Below are 12,055 nucleotides of genomic sequence, written 5' to 3'. Positions count from 1 at the left end.
GATGTGTCTTCATATGTTAATAACGCCCCAATAAAACATGATGGGGGTGTGTCTTCTGTAATTATTCCTATAATATGGTCTGAAAATGCCCTTGGCCATTCCAACACATCTATTGAATCAGTGAGAAAAAACTGAAACTCTGAAGTTTTAATACCAAACCTCTTACTTTCAATTATGTCTTTTCTAGACAGAAACCTCAGAAATACAGCCATTACAAGTGAGGAGATCACCAATGATACGTCTGTTCTCGCTGACTGTTACCGGTAAAGTGATTAAAAACATACTATGACACCCACCTATGTAAGGGTCAATGCTCCTGTTTTTTGTATCCATAGGGGAGAGTATCATGATCTCCTTCGTACTTTCTCTTTGGACCAGTTACCTTAAACTGTTTAACTTCATCTGTTGTTACAATATCTCTATATTTTGTTCGTCTAATCCTGTGCTCATCAATTTCAACGATTTTAGAAGCTTCACTTAAAACCATCTCTTTTAGTTTCCCAAAATTCAAAATTTTTGATGTTTTAATATTGAGAGTAAGCCCTTTGATTTTACAAACCGGGATAAATTTCTGTTGATTTGTCGACCAGACAAGGTACGCGTATGTTTTAGGCCCCCCAGAGACAAACTCAGTAATGTATGAGCCGGGTCCATACTCTACCAATTCATCGGTCATTTCGCCGAGGTAATCTCCTGTAGGCACCCTATACAGCCCTTCGTGGTAGTAATATATAATACTATCTGTATCCCAATATAGTACTTGATCTCCTAAGGCATCAAGGTGTTCATACAACTTTAGTCTAGCGTGAGCAGTAGTGAAGGCTGCCATAACTACATTTACAGTTCTTAAAGACTCACTAGCCTCTTCAATATTTTGCCAATTTACTAGCACAACATCTTGGTTAATAGCCTGAAAGTATTTTAACTTACCCTCAGGATTGGTTAATAACCGAAAGAACTCTTTGGCATCTCGGATGATTGATGTTTTCATCATATTTTCCCTTTGCCCAAATTTACCCCAAAAACTGTTTAGCATCAATTTTGCTACTGATCTTAAGCCCCCATTTTTAACAATATGTTCCTTTGTCATTTCTATACCTTCACGCTCAAGAAATTTTGCAATGTACTGTTTCTTATCCTCCTCAGTCTTAGACCACCCAGGGTATCCAGATGCCTCCTGCTTTAGTTTTAAAAATTTATCAATAAACTCAGTGAATAGCCCTCCTTTCTCATATGTGGCTACCTCATACTCCCACAACTCATACATATCCTGTATAATGTAGCCTTTCTCTACAGCCTTCCTAATCTCATCCATTGTCCACGTCCCAACCAATGCTCTATCTTCACTCTCGTGAAAACAATCCCCCTGGTACATTATTTCCCCACATGTTCTGCAAAGAACAAACATCAATTTATCATGAACACGTGTTGGTAAAACTGGATGATACAAGTTGAAAGGAGGTAAGATCTTGCATTTCAACAGTCCATCTACTTCCATACCTCTCTTTCTACATTCCTTATTACCAACATATATAGTTGGATGACCTATAGGATATTTACAGTATTTATTTACAAAAGGATATAGCGAGCAAACATCGACGTATTGAATAGTCTCTCCAGGGCCGCATTTATGGTAAGTTTTTGCGTTTCCTGTTCTACCTCCAAAGAATGCGTCTCTAGGATTTAATGGAAGTGTACTTAAAATAGGTAATTTGTCTAGATGGTTGAGTTTTTGATCCTTTTTCAGCTTATGGAATTCACATTCCCACATCTGCACCACATCTCCGAGCTTTTCAATTTTAGCTTTGGTTCTCTCGTAACGGAGATGAAGTGAATCAGAAGGGTCCTCTTTTAATGGGGTATCGCGATTATAGGGGAAGCATTTAGGGCACCCGTGCCAGTAACATCCGTGGAACTCGTATATGTTTTCGCCATCAAACCCATCTACTTTCATCCCCTTTATAACAACCTCTTTACTACGTCCAGCATGATTGATTGTCACCCCACGTCTTTCCTCCTCCCAGGTAAGCCACTGTAGAGCAACAGCTGATTGGGTAGAAGACCGGTAACCATTTTTAGGGATCAGACCGATTGTATTTGGTTTTAGAAAGTTACGGCGAAAGGCCAGATTGCAGGCACTAGCAATTGTTAGGGACTCAAGAAATGGATCTACATTACATCGTTCAAGTAGCAATGATCTAAATTTGATACATGCCTGAGCTAAAATGTCAACGTCTGACATGCAATATTCCAATAATTCTTTTTTTAAATTAAATTCATACTTTTTAGCAGCCTGTTCATTGTACCATTTGTCAAAGTCATTATGGGATTTCTCAAACATGGATTCGGGACAGTAGTACTTTTTATCAGGCATAGGGCCTATGTAATTTTGATTTGCTACTGTATTGAACAAATGTGGGAAGTAACCTTTCTTCTTTTCAGGTGGTAAGTCAAAAGCTTTCGGTAAGGCAGATAAGGACATGGGAAAGTAGCTAAGGGAGTCAATAAATCTAACGTTAGCCACCTCCATCAAAATAATTTTAGTTCCTCTTGGGATGATGTTTGGTGTGAATTTTGTTTCTTCAAGGATATACCTAAGTATAAATTGAAAGTCAAACCCTTGTCCGTTGTGTGCAATTACACAGACGTTTTTGAATTGTTTGCGGGCTTCCATTACATAGTTCATGAACTGCCTAACAGGATTGCTATCAAATATTTTATAACGTTCCGAACAAGATTCACATTCACCCCCATTGATGCATTTGAAACAAAACTGTTGTGAAACACATAAATTCACTTTATGTAACTTAGTCTCGGGATCTGAGGGTAGGGACTCATCTTGGCGTGTTTCCAGATCAAAGAAAATAAATAGGTAGTCACGGTCTTTTGGGCTTTTCTTGTCTATCTGAATGTAACATTTATGATTGGGATCTTTAAATGTACCACAAGGGTGACAATATACCTCTCCACACACATGAGCCGATTTACGTTTAGTCGGGAATATCATTTTTTCACACCCTCGGCAGAATTTAATTGTTTTACAAATCTGTCTCTGATGGGCAATAAAGCACCGTTCATTTTTGAAAAATCGGTTACAATAGCGGCAAGATATGCCGGCATCTTCCTCTACACAAGGAGGTGAGAAGGTGTGACAAGATGGACAGATGTTCGAGCAGCGGTGCTCACCTTTATGCTCATAGGGTATGTGACATGCGTCACAAAAGTAACCACAGGCAAAAGCGGCTGTTAAGTTTGTAATTACATTATAATGGTTATCATGGTACAATAAGTTGATTTTAAACTTTGCTTCACTATTACCGCCAGAGAAATATACATTCCGGCCTTTGCTATCGTAATTATACACAGTTATTTTATATTTCTTTAAGTGTGCCTGGAACTTTTCAAGTTCAGGGATACCTGACCCCTCTTTAGGCATTTCAACTCTAGCTTTAGCTATAAGTTTTTTTGCCCTAATTGTCTGTCGCAAGCACTTGTCTTGACGAATACCTCGAATTTGAGGATCCATTTTTACATATGCTTTACCCACTACTATTGCTCTAGCTAGACATAAGTTGTCAGTGTTATTTATTACTACTATCCCCTTTCTTGCTTTACATTCTTCATTAAATGAATTGTACATTCCCGAACGCACTCTACCCCTGCCTACAGGAACATTGACTCTAGAAACACTTACTGTAAACGTATCACTACTAGTAACTGACTCTGAGTTACTTTGAATGATACCCCCAAAAATAGCCCATAATGAATCAGCTGTAACCTCGGAGGCTAGTTGTGGAACAACATACCCAGGTTCTTTAGATTTCAAATTAATAGAGGTAAGAGTAAACCCTAAGTAGTCAGTTGGTGAACAGTCGTGTTTAGATTGTTCTACTATTTGCTCAAGGCCCTTGCGTATCCACTCTAATTCAGATACACCTTCCGGAGGTTCAGTAAATTTAAAGGTAGTTTTCCATCCATAAAGCCTAAACTTTGGCACAAATGTTCTGTTTTCATCGATAAAAGTAACGGGGCCGGTAGATTTATGAGAACCTTTTTGGCAAACTCCGTCACAGGACTCCATAATATAAATGTCTAAGGATAAGTTAAGAGCTCAAAACACGTCTATCCCCAGCAAAGTCAGATGATAGTCTAAAGTAGCTGGTCTATCCACGCTATATATACGGTACTGTAAGCGACGGTGCTGCCTCCAGTGGCAAAACATCAAACTACAACGCAACTCAAACTAGCAACTCTAGTGGTAAAACATGGAACTATGGTGACAACACCAACTGGTAACAAACTAAAATAATAAAATCAAACAATGGTGGTGTTGTCACCATAGTTCCATGTTTTACCACTAGAGTCGCTAGTTTGAGTTGCGTTGTAGTTTGATGTTTTGCCACTGGAGGCAGCACCGTCGCTTATAGTACCGTATATATAGCGTGGATAGACCAGCTACTTTAGACTATCATCTGACTTTGCTGGGGATAGACGTGTTTTGAGCTCTTAACTTATCCTTAGACATTTATATTATGGAGTCCTGTGACGGAGTTTGCCAAAAAGGTTCTCATAAATCTACCGGCCCCGTTACTTTTATCGATGAAAACAGAACATTTGTGCCAAAGTTTAGGCTTTATGGATGGAAAACTACCTTTAAATTTACTGAACCTCCGGAAGGTGTATCTGAATTAGAGTGGATACGCAAGGGCCTTGAGCAAATAGTAGAACAATCTAAACACGACTGTTCACCAACTGACTACTTAGGGTTTACTCTTACCTCTATTAATTTGAAATCTAAAGAACCTGGGTATGTTGTTCCACAACTAGCCTCCGAGGTTACAGCTGATTCATTATGGGCTATTTTTGGGGGTATCATTCAAAGTAACTCAGAGTCAGTTACTAGTAGTGATACGTTTACAGTAAGTGTTTCTAGAGTCAATGTTCCTGTAGGCAGGGGTAGAGTGCGTTCGGGAATGTACAATTCATTTAATGAAGAATGTAAAGCAAGAAAGGGGATAGTAGTAATAAATAACACTGACAACTTATGTCTAGCTAGAGCAATAGTAGTGGGTAAAGCATATGTAAAAATGGATCCTCAAATTCGAGGTATTCGTCAAGACAAGTGCTTGCGACAGACAATTAGGGCAAAAAAACTTATAGCTAAAGCTAGAGTTGAAATGCCTAAAGAGGGGTCAGGTATCCCTGAACTTGAAAAGTTCCAGGCACACTTAAAGAAATATAAAATAACTGTGTATAATTACGATAGCAAAGGCCGGAATGTATATTTCTCTGGCGGTAATAGTGAAGCAAAGTTTAAAATCAACTTATTGTACCATGATAACCATTATAATGTAATTACAAACTTAACAGCCGCTTTTGCCTGTGGTTACTTTTGTGACGCATGTCACATACCCTATGAGCATAAAGGTGAGCACCGCTGCTCGAACATCTGTCCATCTTGTCACACCTTCTCACCTCCTTGTGTAGAGGAAGATGCCGGCATATCTTGCCGCTATTGTAACCGATTTTTCAAAAATGAACGGTGCTTTATTGCCCATCAGAGACAGATTTGTAAAACAATTAAATTCTGCCGAGGGTGTGAAAAAATGATATTCCCGACTAAACGTAAATCGGCTCATGTGTGTGGAGAGGTATATTGTCACCCTTGTGGTACATTTAAAGATCCCAATCATAAATGTTACATTCAGATAGACAAGAAAAGCCCAAAAGACCGTGACTACCTATTTATTTTCTTTGATCTGGAAACACGCCAAGATGAGTCCCTACCCTCAGATCCCGAGACTAAGTTACATAAAGTGAATTTATGTGTTTCACAACAGTTTTGTTTCAAATGCATCAATGGGGGTGAATGTGAATCTTGTTCGGAACGTTATAAAATATTTGATAGCAATCCTGTTAGGCAGTTCATGAACTATGTAATGGAAGCCCGCAAACAATTCAAAAACGTCTGTGTAATTGCACACAACGGACAAGGGTTTGACTTTCAATTTATACTTAGGTATATCCTTGAAGAAACAAAATTCACACCAAACATCATCCCAAGAGGAACTAAAATTATTTTGATGGAGGTGGCTAACGTTAGATTTATTGACTCCCTTAGCTACTTTCCCATGTCCTTATCTGCCTTACCGAAAGCTTTTGACTTACCACCTGAAAAGAAGAAAGGTTACTTCCCACATTTGTTCAATACAGTAGCAAATCAAAATTACATAGGCCCTATGCCTGATAAAAAGTACTACTGTCCCGAATCCATGTTTGAGAAATCCCATAATGACTTTGACAAATGGTACAATGAACAGGCTGCTAAAAAGTATGAATTTAATTTAAAAAAAGAATTATTGGAATATTGCATGTCAGACGTTGACATTTTAGCTCAGGCATGTATCAAATTTAGATCATTGCTACTTGAACGATGTAATGTAGATCCATTTCTTGAGTCCCTAACAATTGCTAGTGCCTGCAATCTGGCCTTTCGCCGTAACTTTCTAAAACCAAATACAATCGGTCTGATCCCTAAAAATGGTTACCGGTCTTCTACCCAATCAGCTGTTGCTCTACAGTGGCTTACCTGGGAGGAGGAAAGACGTGGGGTGACAATCAATCATGCTGGACGTAGTAAAGAGGTTGTTATAAAGGGGATGAAAGTAGATGGGTTTGATGGCGAAAACATATACGAGTTCCACGGATGTTACTGGCACGGGTGCCCTAAATGCTTCCCCTATAATCGCGATACCCCATTAAAAGAGGACCCTTCTGATTCACTTCATCTCCGTTACGAGAGAACCAAAGCTAAAATTGAAAAGCTCGGAGATGTGGTGCAGATGTGGGAATGTGAATTCCATAAGCTGAAAAAGGATCAAAAACTCAACCATCTAGACAAATTACCTATTTTAAGTACACTTCCATTAAATCCTAGAGACGCATTCTTTGGAGGTAGAACAGGAAACGCAAAAACTTACCATAAATGCGGCCCTGGAGAGACTATTCAATACGTCGATGTTTGCTCGCTATATCCTTTTGTAAATAAATACTGTAAATATCCTATAGGTCATCCAACTATATATGTTGGTAATAAGGAATGTAGAAAGAGAGGTATGGAAGTAGATGGACTGTTGAAATGCAAGATCTTACCTCCTTTCAACTTGTATCATCCAGTTTTACCAACACGTGTTCATGATAAATTGATGTTTGTTCTTTGCAGAACATGTGGGGAAATAATGTACCAGGGGGATTGTTTTCACGAGAGTGAAGATAGAGCATTGGTTGGGACGTGGACAATGGATGAGATTAGGAAGGCTGTAGAGAAAGGCTACATTATACAGGATATGTATGAGTTGTGGGAGTATGAGGTAGCCACATATGAGAAAGGAGGGCTATTCACTGAGTTTATTGATAAATTTTTAAAACTAAAGCAGGAGGCATCTGGATACCCTGGGTGGTCTAAGACTGAGGAGGATAAGAAACAGTACATTGCAAAATTTCTTGAGCGTGAAGGTATAGAAATGACAAAGGAACATATTGTTAAAAATGGGGGCTTAAGATCAGTAGCAAAATTGATGCTAAACAGTTTTTGGGGTAAATTTGGGCAAAGGGAAAATATGATGAAAACATCAATCATCCGAGATGCCAAAGAGTTCTTTCGGTTATTAACCAATCCTGAGGGTAAGTTAAAATACTTTCAGGCTATTAACCAAGATGTTGTGCTAGTAAATTGGCAAAATATTGAAGAGGCTAGTGAGTCTTTAAGAACTGTAAATGTAGTTATGGCAGCCTTCACTACTGCTCACGCTAGACTAAAGTTGTATGAACACCTTGATGCCTTAGGAGATCAAGTACTATATTGGGATACAGATAGTATTATATATTACTACCACGAAGGGCTGTATAGGGTGCCTACAGGAGATTACCTCGGCGAAATGACCGATGAATTGGTAGAGTATGGACCCGGCTCATACATTACTGAGTTTGTCTCTGGGGGGCCTAAAACATACGCGTACCTTGTCTGGTCGACAAATCAACAGAAATTTATCCCGGTTTGTAAAATCAAAGGGCTTACTCTCAATATTAAAACATCAAAAATTTTGAATTTTGGGAAACTAAAAGAGATGGTTTTAAGTGAAGCTTCTAAAATCGTTGAAATTGATGAGCACAGGATTAGACGAACAAAATATAGAGATATTGTAACAACAGATGAAGTTAAACAGTTTAAGGTAACTGGTCCAAAGAGAAAGTACGAAGGAGATCATGATACTCTCCCCTATGGATACAAAAAACAGGAGCATTGACCCTTACATAGGTGGGTGTCATAGTATGTTTTTAATCACTTTACCGGTAACAGTCAGCGAGAACAGACGTATCATTGGTGATCTCCTCACTTGTAATGGCTGTATTTCTGAGGTTTCTGTCTAGAAAAGACATAATTGAAAGTAAGAGGTTTGGTATTAAAACTTCAGAGTTTCAGTTTTTTCTCACTGATTCAATAGATGTGTTGGAATGGCCAAGGGCATTTTCAGACCATATTATAGGAATAATTACAGAAGACACACCCCCATCATGTTTTATTGGGGCGTTATTAACATATGAAGACACATCTGGTAATATACCATTTATTCCTATTGCAACACTTACATCAGCATCATTTTCTAATTACTTTGACAGTATATTTGCTAAAATAGAATCAATGACCGGTGTTTTAAAAATTGAAGTGACAACCGTTTCCATACCAAGCAGGTATCGTTGATACATTAAACCCTTAATCATTTTACCTAAAAACAAGTTTAATCCTTGAGCATCTATGAACATGAGATATTCCTCTTAAACTTTCTCCAGAATAGCTTCCAAATAAAATGTTGGAATATGTATCAAAGTAAAGTAAATTGGAACAATGCAATTTTATATCAGAATATAAATATTAAAAATATATAATTCACCTTAAATACCAGATTATAGTTCGAGGTGTTTCCTTGTGTGTATATGAGTATGTGTACTCGCCCAACAGGCAGGCTTAAAATCCATAAGTCCAGGGGCTGGTACGGAGGTTGGCCTAAAAATCGTAAAACATTGCGTTATCCTCCCTATGTGTGAGTGTGTGTGTGTGTGTGTGTACTCGCCCAACAGGCAGGCTTAAAATCCATAAGTCCAGGGGCTGGTACGGAGGTTGGCCTAAGAATCGTAAAACATTGCGTTATCCTCCATGTCACCTAATTTCCCTTTCACCTCGGACTATAATCTGACAAAAAAATAACAAAAAATTAAAAAATCTCTGTCATTCTTAGTAAATAAAATGTCGTAGGCTAAAATGAACGGTTCGCCTAGTAAATGGCCTGATGACTTTTAAAATGAACGGGTTGACAGAGACAAAAAAACATATAAAAGAAAAATATCCTTTGTCAATGGTAAAAAGGGTTAATTGAAAGGCTTCACCGAGTAAATAACCCTTTACATTTGTCAAAGGGGAAAAAATTGGGAGGTGGCAAATCTGTTATGGAGTGGCCATCACCATACGCTGCGATGGTTGGGGCAGCCTACCCCAGAGGTTAGGACTCTTGGTGAAGCTCTGGGTTAACAAAAAGAACGCGCTGAGACCCTACGGCCTAGCCTAACAGCTTACCGTGGTGTGGAAACTGGGTCACCTAAGCTCTTTTGAGATTAGGCAGCTACATACAATTGAAATAAGATTAAAAAAGGTTGCAGCTATAGTTTAATTATATGTCTAGGTAGTGTTGACGTCTAAAGTCTTAAGCATGGAAATGATTTTTAAAACCATTAACTTAACACCATTTACTTGAAATGAGTATACTCCTCCTCCTCTTCTTTTTCCCCTTCGTCGTCCCTCTCCTTTTCTTCCTCCATTTCCCTCATCTTATCCTCTTCTTCCTCCTTTTCCTCTTCCTCTTCCTGCTCCTACTCCTTCTCCTTTTCTTCCTCCTTCTATTTCTTCTCCACCTTCTCCTCCTTTTTCTCTTTCTTCTCCTCTTCTTCCTCCTTCTCCTCCTACTCCAGGTATAATATGTTTAATTACATATTTAGAAATTGAATACGCAACCTTTATTTTATTTTTTATCTTCTGTTCTTTATTTATCCTTATAATGGGTGTTCTATGTTTACAAGTCCGTAAAATGATTAGTTTTCATTGCTCTAAAACTAATTTCAAACACATAATAAGAAATAAATTTACTAAAATAAACAGTACAATCAAATTGTTTCTCTATAATCCCTGGTAGGTATATAACTTTTACTGTAGATTTAAGCAACCATATTAACCAATTCCCATCTGTACTCTAATTCTGTTGAAAAGTGTAACTAGTTGACCATAGCATTCAGAAATTATCTAGACATTTAAGCATAGACCTTGACAAGAGGTGATCAGGACAGTAGACTGTGTCCATAGAAAATAATCATTAGCACTATATAGGAATGACTAAATGTTTACACTATTAACCAGAGATAATACCAATTTAACATCAGTATAAAAAAGGATACATTAGAAGTTGTATACTGGTAAATCTAAACATAGAGCTATTATCAGTGCATTAGGTTCAATAACTTAAGTCAACATACATTCTAAGCTCTCCACTGTTGGGATATGACAGGTATAAAGAAAGATGTTAGACGATAATGCACAGGCAAAAATCATCAGGTAGTTAAAAAAGTATGTTTACAGTTACAACAACAAAAAGTCATAGACAGTAAATTAAACACTTAACAAAGCCATTGATATTATTACTATGTGGTTAGCTAAACAGAAAACTGTTAACACACAAGGATTATAACAGGTTTTAATGTAGGTAGCAACAAGTTATACAGTAAACAGCTGCTGAGGTGGTGCATAAATGTGTATGTTGATCCATGAAAATATCAACAGGAAGTTACACCAGAAACCACAATCGATGGTGATAAAGTCAACACATATCAGTATTAGTTATCATATGTACAACTCTATAAAAGTTATTGTGTATTAGAACAGTACAATTATTAAGTGTAATACAATGCAGTACAAGTAATAAGTGGGTTCAGTACAGTACAGATGTAATACAGTGCAATACAAGTGTAATACAATATATTACAAGTGTGATACAGTACAGTACACATGTAATGTACCAATTTCAAGTTACAAGGATACAGGTAATTAATTTAAATCAGGTTACATTCATTACCATAAACTTGGTAAATTACCCTATTTGTTTCTTGTTATTCAACGTTTCAATAATTCAAGCACAAGTGATAAAGCTTCATCAACACTAGTTTAATTCCAAAAATACTTGTTTTAGACTGTATACATAACTAAGGTTCAAAGTTAAGGTTATGTCACAGCTGATTAATTTGGCAGAAACATATTACACAAGAAATACCAGATATGAAGATGGGTATTAGTAAGATACAAACCTATAACCTCTGGGATCATAGTTCACACTACTCCCACTTCAATACTAAAACTCAAAGTATTAACCCAACCAGATCGGTGACTGATAGGATTCGAACCCACAACCTCTGAATTGAGGTAGTGCATAGATATAAAAATTCGGATGTTATGCCAGAAAGATGAAGTCATTCACTTATCAGATTTACAACACTCCACAAAAGTGATAGTATATTAGTTGGGTGTATTAAAATACATTACAAGTAATAGTAAAAAGTACAGTACTCATTTTTTAATATGTTGGTGTAATCTTTTGTAGTAAATCTTCAGTGCCGGTTCGTTAGTCTCATAGTAATAGTTAAATTAAATGTTACAGTGATACAGATAAGTCTGTAATGGTTACCATTAATAAATCATTTAAGTAAGGTTATCGTCATTAATATAGAACAAGCTTTATCAGGTATTCTGTAGATGCTTTGTTAGTCAATATATCATTAAATCAAATTACACTGGGCAAATTTCATCGAGACTAGCGCTCCAGTGTCACAAATATGAATGAATAGACTTGGTATAATACAGAAAGTGAGGTTATGTTACAGATACAATCTTGGCATGGAAATTCACAGCTGATTAATTTAGCAGGTACATGTTACAAAACCATAAGAAATACCGGTT

At 37.3% G+C, this 12,055-nt stretch overlaps 2 protein-coding genes across 2 annotated transcripts; one reads left to right on the top strand and one right to left on the bottom strand.

Moving 5' to 3' along the window:
• Positions 1-307: 307 nt before the first annotated feature.
• LOC128995443 (uncharacterized) lies at positions 308-5,457 on the bottom strand. The gene is made up of 3 exons (XM_054420462.1): positions 5,413-5,457; positions 1,770-2,905; positions 308-1,391 (listed from the first exon to the last, which is right to left on the bottom strand). Exons 1-3 carry the CDS (start codon positions 5,455-5,457, stop codon positions 308-310), a joined length of 2,265 nt encoding a protein of 754 aa, XP_054276437.1.
• A 149-nt stretch (positions 5,458-5,606) lies between these two features.
• On the top strand, positions 5,607-8,306 carry LOC128995442 (uncharacterized). Its single transcript, XM_054420461.1, has one exon. The coding sequence runs from the start codon at positions 5,607-5,609 to the stop codon at positions 8,304-8,306; it is 2,700 nt and encodes an 899-aa protein (XP_054276436.1).
• The last annotated feature ends 3,749 nt before the right edge of the window (positions 8,307-12,055 follow it).

This window comes from Macrosteles quadrilineatus, unplaced genomic scaffold, assembly GCF_028750875.1.
Source record: "Macrosteles quadrilineatus isolate MER2022 unplaced genomic scaffold, UCM_ALF_1.0 Scaffold_5__1_contigs__length_97177068, whole genome shotgun sequence".
Classification (NCBI taxonomy): domain Eukaryota; kingdom Metazoa; phylum Arthropoda; class Insecta; order Hemiptera; family Cicadellidae; genus Macrosteles; species Macrosteles quadrilineatus.
Note: the sequence above shows the minus strand (reverse complement) of the source record. Positions and strands in the feature narration are given on the sequence as shown.